We start from the raw sequence: 21,213 nt of genomic DNA, 5'->3' as shown, positions 1-21,213 counted from the left end.
GGAGAAACGGGTACGCGAATCTTTCTCTCTCTTTTTCCAACTTTCACTCTTTCTTTCTCGGCGTGCCAGTTTTTTTTTTCTGTCCGGCGTCCGCGAATTTATTGCGCTCTCGTCCTCTCCTCTCGTAGGCCGAGGGTTTCGCTCGTGGCGAACGGAAGACAGAGGATGCGGGATTATTTGGGTCACGGATATGTTATTTAACGCACGCCGTGGAACATCTACGTGCCTTAGGCGAACCCCGAGCCCGGAAAACCCGGAGAGTTTCGGGTCGATGGGAACCGGCGCGGCGGACGAGAGCATGGTTGGCAGGCGTGTCCTGCCCGCCAATAAAAATAACCGGTATACTATACGCGATATATTACCGCGGCTATTACGTAACCAGGATCTTTCTCCTGCCGACAAACAATTTGCTTGCCGATCCGCGAATCGCCGAATTGGCGCGGATACGACGCGCCGCCGAAACTTTCGACCGTCTAGGTGCACGTGTCCTGGAAACGGGGGGGTGTTAAGCCCGGTCCGCATTGGTGCAAGACGGCGAAACGCAGTCCACATTCTACTGTGCGGAGCCGGAAAGTTGGCGGTGCGGAAAACCGTTCGTCCGATTGGCTGTTGGACACGCAGTGACGCTGACGAATGGGAAACGGTTTTTCTAATCTGCTGATCCTGTGGCGTTCTGTTGGCCATGAGATGACGAGGATTCCAAATTTTTCGAGGCTCAGAGAAAAAGAGAACAGTATTTTCTTCTTGTTTTGCACCCGTTTTGAAGTCGTACCTTTACTTTCGCAGAGTTTGCCGGAGTTCGAAGTACCCTCGCGAGCCACATCAGCGTTTCGATTGGATCTCGTTGATTCAGTTACGCTGCCCTTGTTTCTCGCTGTCTGCGCAACACTGTCCCATTTTGATTTATTTAGGGATCGGTGATCGAAGGGAATCCCGTTCCGTTTTGCGCGTTTCGGTCCATCCGTTTCACCCGTTCCAGTTGGTCCGTTCCACGCGTTTCGCTCCGTTTGGTCGGGCCGTTTTGTTTTGTTCCGTTTCCGGTGTCATCTGTTTCTATTAGTGGGGGTTCCGTTCCATTTTATTTCCTTCCGTCCTGAATTTCTCCTTCTTCGGTTCCGGTACTCTTTGTTCGAGAAATCTTGGTCGCTATGTCGAAGATCATCGGTCATCGTCTATTCACAAAATAACGGCAGTTTATCTACAAATATTTCAATATCTAGTTGACACTCTAACACTGACGGTCTAACACTGTATCAGAAACTCTTCGACGACCCGGTACACAAGACGGTACACAAAATAACACGCGCGTCACAGCCGAAGCGTCTGGGATCGATCAGGATTTGAAAAAGGAAGATGGAGGTCGGTCGCGGCCAAATAACAGCCTGCGCTATTGGAACTAGAGGAATCGGTAGAGGCGTTGCCATAATTTTTCCTACGTCCAGGTTGACGGGGTGCGGAATCCCGTTGCTCCGCTCGCCGAATCAGAGTATTTGAATATCGGCGACTGTAGATAGTTGATATAGAGTAAACAGTGGATGTTTGCACAATCAACGCGAGATACGTCCATCTAACGGTGACGAACTTCGCAAATTGGTTAACAATGTTTGCCCGCTTTGCCGTTTCGACGTCGCACCCGGTGCCGTTGCCATGATCGTCGGGCGACATACTTTTCAAGACGGCTCTCTCTCTCTCTCTCTCTCTCTCTTTCTCTCTCTCGATTGCCAGGGGGTGAGACAAGGTGTGAATCTTCGGGGCCGGTTACCCGGATATTAAAGGCCCTGCCCACTTACAGATAGTTAGTTAGGCAACGCTCGATGCCCGGGTAATTCGAGGTGAACAGATGTCGGTGAATCGATATTCGGTTAGCGCTGGAACTATCGGTGATCACGGCAAACCTACTTTTACCGGAACGATAGAAAGGATAGGGAAAAATTTAAATTAATTAGACCGTGCGCGAGTAAAGTCACTCGGTGCGGAATTTCTTGCGAGTAGACCGGAGAAGTTGACCTTGCGCCCTTCAAATTTCCTTTCTATTTCGATCGTACAAGATTGTTCGACTTGCTCGAGTCCCCATCTTGTTAACAATGTAGGATACTTGTTGCTAATACACCTGTTCCTCTTTGGTCAACTATATTTTAGACGTATATCTCGGCCGAGGACCACAGCAGACTGAACTCTTCCATTGTATTCACCTAATTGCTTCGGTCATATCGTTTCTGTGTAATTGTATTCGGAACGGCACGATAATTGGACAATTGTTTTCAGTCTCGCACGCCGGTACGTAAGAAGCCTAATAGAAAGTTTATTCGAAAGCTCGTGTCACACAAAGAGAAGAAATTTAAACATCCCGAGCACAGTGCGAGGATTACAAGTTCGCAAAATAAGGACAAACTTCGGCGAACTTCTTACTTCATTTGTCAGGTAACGACGCCCTTCGCGGAAGAAAGTTCTGTTTAATATCAGATTCTGTGCTCGTCGGTGCAAACTCGCGTCTGCATGCACTGCAAATGCCAGCAACATTTCAAAAGAGGTGCAACAGCAATGGTTGAGTCGGTTTCACAGTCGAACAGCTTTTTGGGAAAAGCTTAGGAAGCTTCGAAAATAATAAAACCTTAGCGAACCTAAGCTCGTTATCTACCAATATTAAAAACGCGCGCGCGCGCGTTGCGAACGAAACTTTCGGAACAGCCTAATATAATTTTATTCCACCTTTTTTCAAGTCCTTTGTTAATCGGTCCTCCGTGCCGCCGGGAGGGAGCGGTCTCCGGCTCTTTCGGGAACAATGGACAGTATGATATACGCCGTGCGATTCAATGAAAAAAACGTAGATTACAATTCCTTTCAGTTCCGCGAAGTCCAGTCTTTACGGGGGGGTGTAAAAACTATCGGGTAGGGTCAATATGTTTTGCCCCGGTGTAGCACAGGTAATATTAGCTTTGTGGGAAATGAATGGCCGCCTGCAACGTGCCTCGGTCGGCCGCAGGGCGAAGGATAAAGCGATAGAGGATTTGCTGGAATTGAAATGAACGGTAATGGACGCCGTTTTAATTCTCGAATCTAAAGTGCACGGGAGTTACTATTTTCGTAAACATACAAATTGACCGTTTACTTCGCGCCGCCTTTTTAATTACGCCGCGCACGACCTGGCACGCAATTCATTATGCGCTCGAGGGAGTGCGTTTAAACTAAAAAACGAGAAAAAAATAATGCACGCTTTCGAGGCTGATCTTTGATAAAACTCTACTGTATCCGTTAACTACTGAATAATTCTACTTGTCGGAAGGTACGGCGTTTTTATCAAACGATACTCTTCGCGAATAATAAGAGCTCTTACGAAAGCGAGTGCATAGTTGTTCCAGGAGTCAGCTTTGTTGATACACTAAATTTTGTAAATATACGAGGACGCGAAAGCGGTACAGTGGAAGTGTAGCAGGTTTCTTTTATTTTTAAGCAATTCGTTTTCATTTTCTTCCTGGCACACTGGAGAGGTAAAAATGTTTCTGATTTTGCGAGGTTAATCGCAAACCGGGCAATTTCGGAGGCACCGAGGGCGACGGCAATTTCATGTTGCGGCCATTTTGTGCAAACATCACGCGACACCGCGCCGGTTCGGCCAAACACGAGTTTCCTTTTCCTCGCGTAATATCGAAACGGTCCGCGATGAATCTCTCGAGCGTGCCGCGGCGCTTTTCAATTCGTGCATCGGCCGAATATTCGTCTATTTGAAAAATCATCGTGCCGCGAACCGAACGGCTGCGTTACGAAAAATCGGCAGACACTCGACCGGTCGCGTACCCGTTGCCCGTTTCTCCCTCATTGTTACCGGTTGGCGACCTAACGAGAACATGGCGGGCCGTCGACGTTTCTGTGCCGCGTCTACCGAACGGAATCCTTGAAATCTACACTCGGCCGCACTCCCCACTGAATCATCGGCGTAATGGCTTCAAGATTCCTATCTGGTTCGTTCTGTTTCGATTGTCTGTTTCCTATTCAGCCAGCTAATGGCCGAGTATTCCCTGAACTGATCCCATCTGAAAACGACCGAAGCGTTGGAACGCGTGTGCCTAGGCGGGCCCGTCTTCCTCTCTACTCGCTCGCTTTTGCCATAATTTCTTTCCCAGAAATCGAGTGTGACCGCTGGTGAACGGAGAACAAGCTTGAGGAAGCTTTCGGAGAGAATAAACGCTATTTACCGGCGAAGACAGGGGGATGATAGGGATTTTTGGCCTCGGATTCTACTCGAATTCCTCCGGTTTCCCTTTAATCCCTTCAAGTTTCCCTTGAAGCCTATTCGCATAATTTCTGACATGCTCGACGAAATCTGTTACAACTAGACGGCGGATTTTACGCACTCGTGGCGAAAATGAGTGGGAAATTGGAAGAAACGTCAGGAATTCAATGTTATCGGTATACTATGAACAACCTATAAAAATATGATTAAGAGGAAAATTCGGCGCAGTAATTAGTTTTCCAGAGGTTGTTGAAGAATGTCTGAAGTTACCGAAGAATAGCACGGTGCCGCAGTGAAATGTCCCGAAGCCGGTTCGAAACTCCGCAGAACGCGAGGTTTACGCTAGCCATACCGAAACTACTGATTTTCTAATGATGATTACACCCTCGAGACACGGCGTTGAACCAGACAAACATTGACTTGCACCACTTCGGGTCGAAACGGCTCGATTCAGAGTTAGCTCGGCGGAAGTGTCTCGCGCACACGGTACCGGTCTGCAGCGAGAGATCGGCTTGAGAAACCGGTTGGCGAGACCAGGCGAAAAATGGTGGCGTTCGATCGGAGGGGGGCCGGACGCACGGTGCCGCAGTGAGAATTTTCCGAAGTCGTTTCGAAACGCCGCAAAACGCGCCTATATCGTGGCGATCCCCGCAGAAAGGTTAGCAGCGTCGCGACGCTGGCTCGACATCGTGGCGCCTGCTACGCGAACGGAACGACTAACGGGCCGAGCACCAGAGAAGGATGAACGATCGAGTGCCGCGTAACGCTGCCACGGAGGGGGACGAGGATGCCGGGCTGGAGAAATAAAGGGGGTTGTAGGGGAGGAAGAAGAAGGAAGAAGACTCGACCCGCGGGGTGTGTGCGGGGGGGGGGGGCGTCCTGGGAAAGAGAAAGAAAAACGGGCGGAAGACGTCGTCCTGGAAAAACGAGAAAAATCGCGTTGTCGGGTCCGTCCTGTGCCTTCGAGCAAGGGTTAGGGCGAGGAGAGGAAATCGTGTCCCGTCCTCGTCCTCGTCCTCCTCGACCAGGGAAATGCATCGGCAAACAGACTTAGCCGGCGAGGACCCCGCGCGATTTCCCATCAGACGTTCTAGACACGAAACCGCGTCTCGTGGTGTATTCAGGAGATTCTGGTCGTAGAAGCCTAGGGAAACCGTAGGATTGGTCGTGGATGGAGCCAACAAAGGGCAAAGGGCCTGTAGAACCGAAAGATACAAAGAGGGAAGTAACGGACAGGGTATAAGAGGCGTCCGAGGTGGCGGCCGTAGGGGATCCCGAAATTCGACGCGTGCCGATGCAATTCGAAAATGCATGTACCTGTGGGAAACGTTATAGAAAATGAACGTTGGCCGGGTGCGCGACCAACGGGGGTGGGAGAGCGAGTGAAAGAGAAAGAAAGAAAGACAGTGAATAGGTTTATCCGAAGGGGAGGCCGAAGGGAGACAGAGAAACCCGTAAGTACATCAAGCGGGAGAGAGAGAAAGAGAGAGAGAGACAGGCTACTACACACGGAGACAAGGGGTGGGGAATCGAAGCTGAAGAGAGAGGGACGGTGGACGACGATCGGAAAAACGGTGGGAAAAAGATGGAGAAGGTAGAGCGTGGTCGCGTACGATGAAAGACAGAGGGTGGTTAGCGTAGGTTGGCCAAGGGGGTAGGGAAAGGGGTGAGAGACACAGAAGGGTGTACATTTCTCGATAAATTCTCAGCAGAGGGTCTGTACGTGGACAACGAAAAGGAAGGCAGAGGTTCGGTGGGGACGGCTCGGAAGAGAGAGGATCTTCGCGATCGTGAAAAAGAGGCGGAGTGTCGAAGTTCGATACGGGGGTTGGGGCGAGAGACGGAGACGGAAAGATGGAATTCAGAGGGAAAGACGGCTCTGCACGGCGAGGAGGAGAGACGGACGTAGAGCGCGAGAGTAAAGGAGAGAGAGAGAGAGAGAGAGAGAGAAAAAGGGAGAGAGAGACAGGGGGAGAGCCGGTCCCTCGGTGCGAAAAGAGAGAGGAGAACAGGGAGTAACGTTGCGGACTATCGACCCGATCCGGTCGGGCGCCTGCGCTCTGGCAACCCCTTCTACCGTCGAGGCGTCTTGCCGGCGACGCGGCGCTCTACGCAACGTCGTCGGTGCGACGGTGGGACCAGTGCCTCTCACGATTCCGTTCTCGCTCTGCCCTCCGTCTCGTCATTCCGTTCGTATACGCGTCCAAGTGTTACTTCCTATATTCACCGTTGACATATATATCATACACGCGCATACATATATATATATCTCCAATTTTTCTTTCTCTCTCTCTTTCTCTTTGACTCTCTCCGTCTGACTCGCCCTCTGTCTCTTCTCTCCTTGACCCTCTCTCTCTTTCTCTCTATCTCTCTCTCTCTATCTCACTCGGTTCGCCAAGAAATGCGATTGTTCGAAGAAAGAGAGAAAGAGAGAGAGAGAGAGAGAGAGAGAGAGAGAGGAGAGCGTTAGCGGAGCAGAAGAGCAAAGCCGGGTACGTGTTACGTTCCCGTGTCGCGTGCGTCGAAGAAGCCAGCTTCGTTCCGCTCGGGACGACACGCGCGTACACTGGATCGTCTCGACACGCACACGTACACGCACGTCTTAGAGTGAGAGAGTAAGGGAGCAAGAGAGAAAGAGAGAGAGAGAGAGAGAGATAGAGAGGGGAGGTCAGAAGAGAGAGAAATATCGTTTCCGGATGCGTGAATTTTAGCCGGTGAACGCGCCGCGCTGCCGGGCCACTTCCGTCGCCCGTGTTGATCCAGGATCGACCAACGACCGCTCTCGATCCGATCGAGACGCCCACCGCCCGAAGATAGACTGTGAGAGATACGAACAGAGTGGTGGACACGAGTTCTTCTCGTCCACGAGGGAGAGGATAGCCGAGTGCGAGCCGAAGAGACCGGAAGATCCACGACGAACGCGACGGAAAGAGGATGGAGTGGTAGGCCTCGAGCGACGGCCCACCCTTCCTTTTGCTACCCGGTGTCTCGCGTCCGTCTCTCCTTCTTCGCCTTCGACTCGGTCCAGGACCAGCACCAGCCCCGATGACGAAATCCTGATCGAAATCCCTTCCGCCCTTACGCGCCTCTCTTGTTCGACCTTCGGCTTCTCCTTCGACCTCCCAGGATCCAGCTTCCGCTGGCCCCCCGGTTCCTCGAGGTGACTCATCCTCGTGTCCTCTGACCTTCGTACCGAGAGAACCAACCCCACTGTGTAGTTCCACCCTTTGCGTCGAACGCCGTTCACTGTCGCGTCACGCGTGCTCTCGCCTCTCTCACAGAGAGAGAGAGAGGGGGGGGGGTCCGGCTGGTAAAAGTCACCGGGGACCACCCATGTTTCAAGTGTAGGCGCCCTCGAGGAGCCAGTGAAGCGACAGCGAACGGCTACCCTCCGTCCTGCCTCTCGTTCCCCCGGAGCTAATATCCTGGAAACGGTGGCTTTCGACTGGCGTCGTCGTCCCGGCGACTAAATCAGAGGTAGAGCCTGGTTTTTGTCGGACGCGACTCCAGTGGAAAGGATTGTCGAACCACACCGCCAAAGTCCGTATCCCCGAAGCATCATCGGTTGCTACACCTCGGCCACCGGTACTCACGTCGCTTCTTTTTCTCTCTTTTTTTCCATTCCTCCCGATTACGACACCGCCACCGCCGCTACCACCACCACCACCACCATCGCGACGCTCTCTTGTACGTGACACGTACGACACCGGCGCTGCGTATCGCGCGCGCGCGCGCCCGTGTGCCCGCTCTCTGTCTCTCTCTATATATATCTCTGTCTTTCTCTCTCTCTCTCTCTCTGTCCGTCTACGTCCTCGTGCGCACCCATACACGCATACGTACACGTATCCAGAGGTAGCAAAGCCGGACGCTCGAACGCCGCTCGCGAACACCGACTTGAAGCTAGAAGAAGACGAAGAACAGAGTAAGCGAAAGGAGACCAGCGAGCAGGATCAAGGAGGGAGAGTAGAGAGGAGAGGAGGAAGAAGAGGCGGTTAGTGAAGTTGGAGAAGAGAGAGAGAGAGAGAGAGAGAGAGAAAAAGAGAGGGAAGAAGTGAGGCAAGTGTAGCCGCGTCCACGACGCCGAGGAGCTACGTCCTCGGGAGGAAATCAACCTGGCCTGACGACCGTGCCCGTCGTCGAAACGGCCCCGTCGCTACCGCAGCGGCTGTGTGTCACTACTGTTCCACTGCCCCACACACCGCGGCCTCATGATTGGTTCATTCTGGAACCTCTGCCGTGCGTGCCCTTCAATGCCGATTGACAAGGTGAGACAGAGAACGCTACCTGTGGGGAGGCTCTTCTCCCCGGTCGCCGGACCTCTTTCCGCTCGGAATTTTCGGGGTTGTTGGTCCGGGTCGGGGGTCACCTTTGATCCGACCAATTAACCCCTCGGCCAGCCGCTTTCCTATTTACCCGGGACCTGCTCTCTTCGGGACCTCTCTGATCACAGGTGCCGCGCGAAATAAGGGAAACAAGTCGCGAGAAGTAGAATTGGTCGGTCTTGATCAGACGCGCCACACGATCTTTCGTACGAGGGACTTTCGGAGAAGGAAAACTTTTCGGTACATTTGTGAAATGTTTAACGTACAAGTGTTTCCATTATTTTGCGCAACCCATGCTCCGTGCCACGGGAGCCGGCTCCTTGGGTCCGCTATAGCGATCCAGCAGGCGATACACTTGTGCGGTCTAAATGTTTTCCTATTGGAGTCACGTCTGCCGTCTACGGGGCCGCAATTAGCGTGTCTGGAACAGCTCGGCATTCACTCGGCTCGCTGTTCAGCCTTTCAGTTGTTCCCTTTTGGAAAAGTTATTCCGACGTCTGGATGACGACTCGACCATAATCGTATCACAATGCCGATAATTATTCGACTATATTTCGGTTGTCCCGAAAGTTCGTCTCTGAGAGAGTAAATGGCACGGTTCAGTGAAAGGGAGCTTGGGAAATAACGACACATTGCCGCACTGATGATCCCGTTATTTATAGGGGTCTATTTTAGACCTAATTTGTGAATCATAGTTCATTGGCACCAGTAGTAATGTTGTCTTTTTCTTATTAAGAAAATAGAGGTAAATCAGATTCAAACTTATTAACTCTTGGAGAATTTTTCTTTCTCAAAGCAGACGGTGGTCCGACCGAGGTGTCGGTCCAAATTAGGCTACTCTCTCCTGTGTTAACGATATTAGACGCGCACGTTGCGCAGGAAACTTTTGCGCCCTAAACTGCTTCGGCCACGACGTACGGCGGCTGCTTCGGAAATTCGTAAAGTATCCGCCGCAATTAAACGTATCCAGCTCGCGCAGATAGTTTACAGCAGGTCCCACTCGGTCAGCTAGACAATTACAAAGTTGGCGAAACGTTGGATAATTGTTTCCAAGAGGACACCGGTCGCCGCACCGGCCCTCTAAATTCTCGATACAGCGAGGATCCGGAATTGTTTCGCGGCCCGAATCCCCGATGACATTAGCACACGCTCTTCCCTGCATCGTTTGCCAGTAACAAGCTCTGAACTCGAAGCTCGGCTAACGTCTGGGAGCGTGTGTTACGTTTGTTAATCGAGCCTGTCCCGTTTCAAATGTTTTTCGTTCGCCGGCTTCTCCGGGGCTGGCAAAACTTTTTGGTGGGAACGAGACGAGCGACGAAGTTTTTTTCCGAATCAAGTCGGATCACGAACGTCCCATTGTCCTCGGCGGGCCCGCGTGCACCGCTCAGTTTTCATCACCGCTGACAATAGGATTTGGGGAGCGGCTAGATTAATTTGTCTCTCTCTCTCTCTCTCTCTCTCTCTCTTATACATTCATTCTCGTCGAACGAGGACCTCCGGCCCTCGTGGACCGAGGGATCGATGGAGGCAATCTTCTAAACGATCGACGATAAGACAGATCGCTCGTCGCGCTGATAAATACCTTGCTGTACATAGTATTTCTCGAGCAATACTCAGTCGATATCACCCTCGAAGCCGCCGTCAAGTCAGCATTTATACAGAGTGTCCAGGCACTAGAATCCATCGAGAGAGCGGATCAAGATGATTTCAGACTTCTCTCAAAATTAGTGGATCGATGATGATAACCCAATGATGGTAACCTTGAAGCACACGTGTTCTCTGTTCGCCCGATTTTGCTTCGGACTTCGGCACATCGTTTTCTCGAGTAGAAGAAATTATACCCTGATTCGTTCGAGCTTGGAAATTGCTATCAAATAATCTCCGTAGTCCACAGTGAAACCTTTTCGAAACTACCGAAGCCATTTGTACGAGGCATTCTCGAAATATTAAGCTCTGAAGTTGGCATACCACCAGGTTCTCAAGGTCGTCACTTTGATGTTTCTTTCGTTCCTTTTTATGGTTTTGTTTTTGTATATTTCGAAATTTTGTATATTTTTGGGAAGATCGCGTTAAAACGTGTCACTCGGTACACGAAAAGCGTATCCCCGAGTCGGCGAAACAGCCGTTTCCGGTCTCCTCGAGACGGAAGTCCTCGTGGCAAGTCCCGTCGCCGCTCAAGTAGCAAACTTCTCGACGATGTTTGGAATAAGGTGTGCTCGATCGGTTTCTGTCAATCCCGCGATCCTCGTGATCCACGGTTAGAGCGAGATAGCGTGCCGCAGGATCGAGAGACACAATAGCTTTCTGCCTCGAAGAGACTAAGCCGCCGTCTGAGCTTTTCCCTCGTCGATCCCCGCGGTTTGCTATTCAGATTTCCGGCGCTATATACTTTATTTCCTGGCACTGATGTCATCTTTGTAGTTCTGCAGCCTCGACGAGCGACAAAGATTCAGTCGAGTGAGATCCGCGGCTTTATTGGATAAGGCAGGGGGGAGGGGGACAAGTTTGGCTCGGGCTTGACGATCCATTGTCATCCTAATCGAGACAGCGGTACCGACGATGCCACTTTGCTACAAATTTCTACCTTTTCTTGCGTCTCCGGTAGACGACTCTGTGATGCGCCGATTCCGGGACCGGAAGTAGTGTTTGGGGACATTAATTTCGAATTAAACACTTGCAATTTTACGAACTTTTCTACTGCAACCGCAACCTCGAGTGATTCTTGCGCTCTGTGATATATCAGATTTTTTCTCAGACCCTTGCACAATTTTTACTCTCTTGGAAAATGATTTCTCCAGGTCCAAACAATTTTTAAAAAATACACAACATTCGGAAGATTATAATCGTTCCACGTAAAAACCACCCCTGTAGCTGTTACAGTGACGACAGAAAAAATGCTCAAAGTTGACGATGCATTTGTTTTCTTGAAGATGAAGGTTTTTTCGGATTTGTTTTTCCGGAAACGTGTCGGCTAAGAACCAGTGTAAATGTTTTCGCGACAAACATCACTAGAGATTATTGTTCCGCAAGCCGGCGCTGCACTCAAAATCGTCGAAATATCGGTGCACAAAGGGCCCTCGTGCCGTCAAACGCTATTCGACAAAGCTTCGTCGGAGCTATCGACGCATCGATCGGTATCGCACGATCGTGAATCGCTCATGGTTAACCCGCAGTCGGGAAATCCCTCGGAAAAATTGCCCTCGAGAACCTCCGTTTAGGCTTTTCGCGCGTTACTTTTGTTCAACGCGCGTTTATCGCACGATGGAAGGAGGGAGGGGATGGGGGGAGAGAAGAAGAGAGAGAGAGAGAGAGGTTTACAGCTTCATCGATCGTTTCCTCGAAAACTGAACGCCTTTTATCCGCCTCCGGCCGAGACAACACGTGTTTCCGCAACGCGGCACCCTTATCGTCGCCGATAAGTCGTTATTGGCTGAATGTCGCCGTAGATACCGGGTGTCCCGTGTATTCCGCACAAAAGGTTTTCATCAAATATCCTCGCTTTCTGGGAATTTTCCGAGAAAAGTCGGAATAATCCATTCAGAATTCCTTGCGCGATAAAAGTGTGAATTTAACTCTTTCATTTCCGATATTACGAGAAAAATCGATAAAATCCTAAGCGAATACATTCTGTTATTTTTACGGAGTAACCTAAAACAGTGCCTCGACCGTTTACCGCGCCGTATCTCCCGCGTTAAAAGCATCGAGTCGTATCCCTAATGGCAGAAAGCGGTTTAAAAAGTCTTAATCTCCCCGCGATAAAAGCGCGAACGTCTGAAAAAAGCTTTAGAACTTTAGGTAAGTGCCGAGCGTCAGGCTGAAAGATTCATATCCTAATTCGATTCAATCGGCTCGGATGAAGATTGGTTTACTAGACTCGGTTGAGAAAATAGAGTGAGCCACGTATCGCGAATCGGTGGGGAACCGGTAAATAAATCGCGAGGCGTCTTAAGTGGCGCAAGGGTACCCTGGGAGTTGCAGAAAGTGCACTCGCGTCTCCGAACCTGGGAATTCGGTATGCAGCCCGCCTGTGGCTGGTTCGATTTTCCAGGCAAAGGGAAGGCATGGAAGTTCTTTGCTCTCGCCGGCGGGTTTCTTCCGGAAGTCAGACGGCGAAACTCTTCCTCCGGAAAGTCGATACTCGAGGCTGTTTCGTTTCCGGGGGGCCTGTTTCGCAAATCGAATGCCCTCGCTCGATAAGTAATTCTCCATTACGGATTATCGGACAGTTTCCCCCACCCCCTCTCTCTCTCTCTCTCTGCCATTCGTCATCTCCCTCGATTCGGAGATGGCAGAGGAACCAATCATCCGCGTGCACATTGTCGGAACCGAACAATGCCAAGTTGGACATTGATCGACGGCCACCGGGCCTGCTGGAAATTATTTCGCGAATATACTTTGACTCGTAAACGCATCGGAATACAATTAATAATGAGTGGAACGCGTCCGAGCTCGTTATGCTATCGCAAGCATTCTTACGTTCCGCGGCTGGGAATTCGATCGTCGATTTAGGGGATGGTGAATATTGCAGGAATTTGTATAAAGTATTTTTTTCATGCATGATGCGTTCGCTGTGCTATAGATGCGTATGCAATCGCTTCGTTAACGTGTTTGTTAATGGCGCAGGTGGTTTGTCAGTAACGTCGAACGGTCACCGTCTTCGTAGTTTCGAACGTTGTCAATAGATGCCGGGAAAGTGATAAGAGACAACCCCCTTTCAACCCCGTCGTTATCGTTGTTTGTGTATAGCAAGTGATTAGTCTTCATCAAACTTTAATCAACGATCCTTCATGCGAAAAGAGAATTTGTTTTCGTTTAACGGGATCTAGACCCTACAAAGGATTGATTAAAATAGTTTTAACAGGGGTTGAATCAGTTATCTATAATGGTGGTTGTAATGCATGTTTTAAGTATCATTAATTTTCAAATTGCTTGTACTTTAAAAGGCTGTTTAAATATTCGCGTGAGTGGAAGTTCGCCGGGGACGAGATATTTTAATTCGTGCAGCTTTTGTGCGCGGGTTATTCTTGCAAAATGCGGTCTAGCATTTCGTGTAACACAACCGCACCCTTATGGTGCATCAAAGTCGGTTGCATTTTTTCAATTTTCGGTGCATTTTCTGCCTCTCGTCGCAGTATTGTCGGTCTAAAATTGTCCTTGCATTCCTGATTTAAACAAGGGAAATTTGGTATTATAAAAGATACGAGAAAAAGAAAATTGTAGTATTATTTTGAAAATTTGTTCCGAATTCATAAGATTGAGGCAGCAGAAGAACGACCTAATCTCCGAAACGACTGGACGAGTTTCGCACGTGCCAAAAATAAAAATTGTAGCAAAACAATTTCGCAGTTGCCAAACTGTTATTACCACCCTAAACGTCGTGTCATTCGTACATGGCTGACAAGTTTTCGGACGTCTAAAATCATCTGAAACAGGTCACCCAAATAACTGGCCAGCAATTAAAAAAGAAAAACATAGACTATCTTCTTAATCCCTTTATCTATTTCTGTAACATAGTATTTCAAGCTTGTCAGACGTGCAAGCAATTACCTTTTCTGTTAATCATGGCCACCCACTGTAGATGTGAACTATAGGAGGCTAAGGAGCGTTCAGTGACCTGTGATTAAAGGTCATTCGAGGTCGTTGAAGGTCAGCTGACGTAAACGTAATGTCGTAATTATTCCTCCTACACGAACAGTAGAATCGAAATACAATTTATCAATGTAAATTAATGCTTCAGCTGTGAGAAGCCTATTAGTGGGTTCAATCGTTCTCTTTAGAATAATAATATATTCAATTTTAGTTATATTACACAGGATCATTTGTCGAGCAGGATGAAATCTTTTTATCCAGGGGTCTTAAAATTTTCGCCAGCACTGATCTAACGTGTCAATTAGATAAGACAAGCCTGGAAATAGGAGCAGCTCGTTCCCAGGACTCCTCCGACGGAACGATCTTTGATAAATCCCGGTTGTGCAGCGGCGTTCCCTCTAAATTTCTTTTATCGTTCCCCGGCGGAACAGAAGTGACACTCGTCGGGACCCGGGTCTCGACCTTCACGGTTCGCGGATTAATTCGCGTGGAGAGGCTAAGGGTAGGGGTGGAGGGAGAAGGGAAGAGGTTAAGATCGTGTGTTCGCGTTTTGCGGTTTACCTTAAGCCACGGCTCGTAAATCTCTGAGCCGTGGAATTGCCGCGTTCTTACCGGTTCCAGAGCCACGCCGCGTTTCCTCCTGTTTCTCCCATTGTGTCGCGCGTTTCTGGCCCCCTTCTCGAAACACGCGACGCATCGTTTGCCCCCCCCCCCCACTTTTCTTATTAATCATTTCGGCGCTGAACGCTCTCCGCGATACTTCTCCGCACACGCGGACAACGCCAGCCAGTAAAATATCGATCCTGGCGAAAATTGGTTCCCATGAATACTGCATACTTCCAGGAAGCCGATGCATCAATCATGCTCCGCGCTCTGCTGCTCGTAATTGCGAGAATTTCGAGGTCGTCCTCGCTTCTTTATTTCGTCAGCGTTGTTTCTCTTCGATTTGAACAATCCGGCCGATCCAGAGCGAGATTAGTCATTTTATTCGTTATCGATGCTCTGAGGGCATTGTTTATATACAGTTACAGGTTAAGGGATGTTTTAAAAATTCTTTCGAGAGTGAATCGCGTCTTCGTATATTTTCCTTCTTTAGATCCATCTAGCCTGGGAATTTAAGTTTTAATTTTAATTAAACTCGTGTCCAGTGATTGACCGAGGCCTCTCCAGACATTCAGATAATCTCGCGGGGCCTCCAGGTCTTAAAATTCCAGAAACCGGGAGAAACGTATTCGTCCGGAGGACCTTAATTTTCTCGTTTAATAGGGCTACGTGAAATCCGCGAAATTGCGTCCTCGCGAGCGAACGCTAATTCGCGTGTCGTTTGCGGACTTCTTTGCGCGGGCTTTTCAAACGAGAGAGATTAACGTCCGGCGTGTTCCGCAATTACGCGTCTCATTAGCGGATAATCGCTCGCCTGAACAGCAGAGCGTTCTTTATCCGGACGTTGATCGTCGCGCAAACCGGTACAACGACGACGACGACGAGGTTTCGACGTTCGCATAAAGACCGTTTCCGATTCCACTCTTCCGGTTGTTCTTGCGACGACTGTTTCCCGAAGAAAGGACCCCTCCCTCCGTGCGTTATCGTCCCGATGATCTCTCGCTCGATCCTCGGCAAAATTGGAGCGTCAGCTGGCCGACCCTGCTCCCGGCCGATTACACGGCGAATTAGGAGAATTAGTGACACGGCGAACATCGGCTCTCCGAACACCTTTCGCACGACAATTGCAGATCATTTAGGGCCGCCAAAAATGTTAGCGCAGGGCCGTGCTGCCGAGCTTCTTCTCTTTCAAGATAAAATGCATGCAGCTGTTATAGGTACTGAAATAATGTCGGATATAGTATCGGAACATTCTCTGGCTAATGTTATTAACGAAGAGATTAACCCGTTGCACTCGACTGCTGACTCTGAAGCACCGCTAGAAATTGTTGTGGCATTATTTCAAAGAAATTACAGAAAATATTACAAAATTTCAATTTAATAGATTACTAAACATTGAAATATTATACGTAGAAATCAGATCAGTTTCGTATGAATAAAATGAAAATATTGTAAGACGGAAGAAAAATTTAGTTTCAGATCGAAACTAGCGCCGAGTGCAAAGGGTTAATAAACACGGAGTTTCTCTCGATTACGATCAGAAAATACGGATCGCGAGGTTCCCAAAAAATCGACAATTTGACACGCCGGGTCAGCCCCGACCCCATTCGTCGCGGGAATTCGACTTCCTGCAGCGATTTGTAACGAGGGGTGGTGGCCGGCGATCGTTATCCTTATGGCAGAAGTTTTCGCATGACAACCGAACAGGATCGTTTCCCCCTTTATCCTTGGCCGGTCGGGAAATCTCGGGAAATCGTATAGCAACGTTGTTCTCATTGATTTTTCAGCGAACATCCCCGTCGCCGGGGACGAGTACGACGAAAAAGTCCCTTCCGGGAAACCACGCAGCGTCGATCCCGGAAACTAGGACGCGTTGTAGCTGTTTTCTGAAGGGAGCCAGGAAAAATACCGTAGGCCAACGTTGATTGGCTTAACGAGAACTGCCTCCGCGCCCGTAACACAGTGATTTTTTCGCTGCTGAAACGCGCCGCGAGTGCAATACTCGCTCGGGCAGAATTGATTCTCATGGTGATTCCGCCGATTCGTTCTTCGCAAACAAGGGAGAGGGAATTCCGAACGATTCTGTAGATTGAATAGCAATCGACTTGCCGTTCCTCGAGATAAAAAAAAATTAAATTCTCCCACGCCGTCGTCGGAGAACTTTAACCTTTCGGGGTTGGTCATTTGAAATTGAAAGGGGCGATCGAGACAGAGGAAATAAACTGTTGTTGTGCACGTCGTTCATTATTCAACAAATCTTTTAACACTAGGTTTACGGAGCACTAGAAGTGAATATTTTACATTACTTTATAATAAGAAGAAGAATCTTTTAGATAATATATACCTAAAGAAATAAATTTGTTGAGTAATACCACGTAGGTGGATCTTCACAATCTCAATAATCGTAAATTAAAAATATTAGAATCCGTCATTTTGACGGGTCCCGTAAACCTAGCGTTAAAGAAGTCTGTATGTATGCATTTTATGTGTGGCAGTAAGCGTGCGGAAATTTACCGCCACGTAAAATAATAAATAAAACTCTTTTTCAAATCATTCCTGGAGCGCGCTGTACGGGGAGTTATCGTAATCAGAAATCATAATTTGAAACCCTCAGTTTCCCACGAGGGTTGATCGGTTCAGGAACGATAGCGCGCTCCAATAGCACAAAGAGTGATTCTTCCTTACGAGCGCACAACAATCGAAGAATTGTATACGTCGTTCGTCTTATCGGCGCGCATTGTTCTTCGAATCGCCGCAGTTTTCGCGCGAGTCTGCGGCCGTGGGGTCGCCGTGATTTATCGGCGATTTGTCGGCCGGATCGGCTGGGATTTTTTTTTTTTCGTTCCTTTTTTAAGGTCGATCCAACGATAAGCGGAGTTTTCGGGGCGGCCGTGATATCGATTCGCGGATTTCGCCGCGTCACCTTTGCACAATCGGCCAACACGATTCCCGGTGGCCGAGCGTCACGGAAAGCGGTAGGAGGAACCGGCACTGCGCCACTCGTTCGTTCGTCGATATGCACTGTCACGTGCACCGTGCACCGTGCACCGTGCACCGTGCACCGGCCGTTCTCCTCGCGCCGCGACGAGCGTTGACTTTTACCACTTGCCCGCTGCAATGCGCAACGCGAGCGACCACAAAAGAAACCATTCTTCTAGTCCTTCGGACTCGCGTCTGCTCTCGCAACAACCTCTACGTCACCTCAACGTGGCACCTTTTTTTCCATTGTTAACCCTTCGCGCTGCGAACTCCTGTTCAATTATGTTCCCAGAAACGCCTCGTCATTTCAACGGTTTTATCCGGGAAGTACGAGTCCTTGATTGATACTCGTCTGAAACGATTTTCAAATGCATGTTGCTCACCTATGTTAACACTTTAACGACCGCACGTCTACGCAGTCAAACGTCGCCGGGGGCCGGCAGTATTTTTGAAGAATTAATTAAAAATTAAAAATAGGCAATAATTACCTAAAATCAAAGACGTGGCGATGAAATACGAAGCCAATAGCAATATCTACACTTGCTTACGTTCATAAATTATCACACAAAGAGTGTGGTACTGGCCAACAACCTTCGGCGGTAGCATCACACACATGTTGTGTGAGCGGTCGTTAAAGTGTTAAAAAGGAAACGATGAAAATAGCTACACGTATTTTTCGGTGAAGAACAATTTTCAACCTGTATTCCAAGGAGCGTAATGAAAGATGATTCTCGCGAACGCGAAACCCCGTTACCGTACTTCAATTTGGCTGATGCATTTCCGTTTTCCGCAGCTTGTACGTTGGCTGAGCTGCGGCAGACAAGTTTACGTTCACCGGCGTGCACGATGCTGCGGTCATTTTTGTTATCGCTCCGCGTCCCGTAAATCTACATTGCTCTAATTTATATCGTACGGCGCGGCGAATATTTCGATACGTAGCAGGTGACGCAAACCGGGTTACCTGGCTCTGCAGACCGTTAACCTGCACCACGAAAATCGCATGTAACCGCGGAACTAGGTCTCCCGCGAGCCGCGCACACGATTATTTTCGTGGGTAAAATTAATCATGAAAAACTGACTGTTCATCAGCGCGCCCACCGAGAGCTATTATTCCCTGTGTGTGTGTGAGAGAGATAACGGCTTTATCTGTACGAATGAACCTCTGCCAAGAGGTAGTTTAAACTACATGCCATGCATAGGATATATTAAAACGATCCACTGAAATCTATTGTAACGTCATTGTTACAAAGAAATTCTATCTGCATTTCCCATCGACGAGAAATGGTCTTCTTGCACAATGAGGAACGGTGGCGGTTGCATCACGCCGTCTCCACCAATTCAGAAACAATATTCTATCAGGCACATTGACATTCCTTGTTTCATCGATTTCCATTATGCATTCGTGAATAATGCCAATGTCACATGGTACGTAAGTGAAATTGTACGTTTCTTATCTGAACATGTTAATAGAGTTACCCATGGTACATATTGTATGTTACACAGTAGAATCAGTTGGTCGTGGTCAGACACCGCCTTCTATTCGAAATCAGGCGTAACTTTCGATCTCGATTTTCTCGAAACCGATAGAAAAGGTACGTTGTTCGTTGTTTTCTACTTATTTGTGCAAGTAGAATCAGTCTCGGGTGATCAGACAGGGCTGCGATACGGGAGGCGGGAAGGAAGAATCAGAGACTTCATTTTTAATTCCGGACGATTAATCGCGTCCGCGGGTACGGGATTGACGGGGTAACGAACGGCGTTGAACGAAGAAGGGTCGGGAATTTAAATTGCATTCGGAGGGTCGGTCTGCGTCGCGCCGCGTCGCGTCGCGTCGCGTCGCGTCTTTCAGGATCGTGTGAAACGGCGCGAACGGCTCGGAAGAACGCCAGCTGTCCCCGTGATTCGACTTTGACACGCAGTATTTCAACGTCTGCATGCGGCTGGCACGAAGACGATGGAGTAGGAGAACACCGGCACTGCGCCACCGTTCCGGCTTCGTCGATACTCGGTGCACAACGCGGTGCAGCCGGTTGGAGGAACACGGTGCATTGACTTCTGCCGCTTGGCCATATGCCCTCCCCTCTCGCTCCCCCCCTTCTGGTTGCACCCTCTTGCTCTCCCTTCTGGTTGCACCCTCTTTTCACCCCCGGGTTGCAACCCCCCGGCTTGCAGCGCGCAATCGTGTTGATAGCACGCCCGCATCTAGAGGTGCAGGACCTCCGCTAGAGCGCAGTCAACGGGCCGTGTTACGTCACCGACGAAGCCGCTCGTTGCAATTCCTTCGACCCTGTCCCTTTTGCTTGCCAAGCCAAAGTCCCCTATCAACGCGGGAATCGCTTTTTCCGAATCTTTCCCCGCTAGGAAATTTAGGACGACGACACCCCCTCGGCTTTATGCCCTTCGACCCTCCGAGACCGTGCATAGCTCGCCAGAATCGCGGAAAGTCAGACAAAATTCATATTATTCTGAATACCGTTCGTATTATTTGATTTACCTACCAGGAATTATTTTCTACACTTGATACACAAATGGCGGCAGCGAACGTGTTAACACTAGAACGACCGGAGCGGTCAAAATGACTGGTTCCTAATTTTTTCTTTCACAATTACTGCAATTGTAAAAATGTTTTCATCGAATGAAGCACATATTACAATAAAAGTTGTATGAAGTCCGAATGGGCGCAGTCTTGTCACTGTTACAAAGCAATATAGACGTCAGTCGCATTTATTGCTCGGTCGTTCTAGCGTTAAATGCGTTCTACGTTTCTGCACATTTTCCCACGATTCCGTCGATTTCCCTAAACTGCAGTACACGCTGATGCAACTCCGCGGCGCCGTCCGCAATCAAGCCCGCATTCTCAAAGCGATTTTAATTATCTCCCAGCAGTTCTGCGACGTCGTTTCCGGCGCACGCGAAGACATCGTTACACACGACGGACACGGAGACGTTCGAACGATTTATTTACGGTTTTCGTTCGTCGTTCGCGCCCGTGACGTGATTTATTCGACGTTCAAACATCCTCGTCCAATTTGTTGCGTCGCCTAGGATTTCCGTCGCCCGGTGTCCGCTTCGGTTTCGTTTGCGCCCTCCGGCGACAAGTCGTTCGATCGGATTTCCGCGCGATCGACACGGCGCGGGCGGTGTCGATCCACCGAAAATAGAGGTCGCGCGTGATTGCCAATTTGCCCGAATATCCCCGAATTGTATAAATTTCGCACGCAGTTGCGTCACGCTGGTTCGCCGACCCGCTCCCTCCCTTGGTAAACAATTTTTTTCTCGATCTGTTTTTCGCCGCGACAATGAAATTGGACGGTCATTTTTGTCGATAGCATTTTATTCGAAAAAATGAGACACTCGGATGAGCGCATCTCTCGCAAATGGCGCGTATTGAACAGAATGCACTGAAAATTGCGATGAAAAATTCGGTAAAAATTGTGAGGAGTGTTAAAAAATCTACGTTTCTTTGTTTTACGATACTACAACCTAATT

At 49.2% G+C, this 21,213-nt stretch overlaps 1 protein-coding gene across 14 annotated transcripts in view; it reads left to right on the top strand.

The window, feature by feature from the left end:
- LOC143362403 (uncharacterized) overlaps positions 1–21,213 on the top strand; it is an 85,661-nt gene that overhangs the window by 8,201 nt on the left and 56,247 nt on the right. For 2 of the 14 annotated variants that reach the window (XM_076802519.1, XM_076802515.1), the window contains exons 1-3: positions 5,873–6,420; positions 6,943–7,173; positions 8,082–8,496. The exons of 10 other annotated variants lie outside the window; for them this stretch is intronic. In XM_076802519.1, coding sequence (XP_076658634.1) covers positions 8,440–8,496 — 57 coding nt within the window. In that variant the 5' untranslated portion in view covers positions 5,873–6,420; positions 6,943–7,173; positions 8,082–8,439. Of the gene's footprint in view, positions 1–5,870; positions 6,421–6,942; positions 7,174–8,081; positions 8,497–21,213 lie in introns of those variants that run through there. 2 more of the 14 variants (XM_076802516.1, XM_076802518.1) reach the window with 2 other exon arrangements.

The sequence above is a fragment of the Halictus rubicundus genome, chromosome 17 (assembly GCF_050948215.1).
Source record: "Halictus rubicundus isolate RS-2024b chromosome 17, iyHalRubi1_principal, whole genome shotgun sequence".
NCBI classification, from domain to species: Eukaryota; Metazoa; Arthropoda; class Insecta; order Hymenoptera; family Halictidae; genus Halictus; species Halictus rubicundus.
The sequence above is the reverse complement of the archived record's forward strand: the minus strand, read 5'-3'. Positions and strand labels throughout refer to the sequence as shown.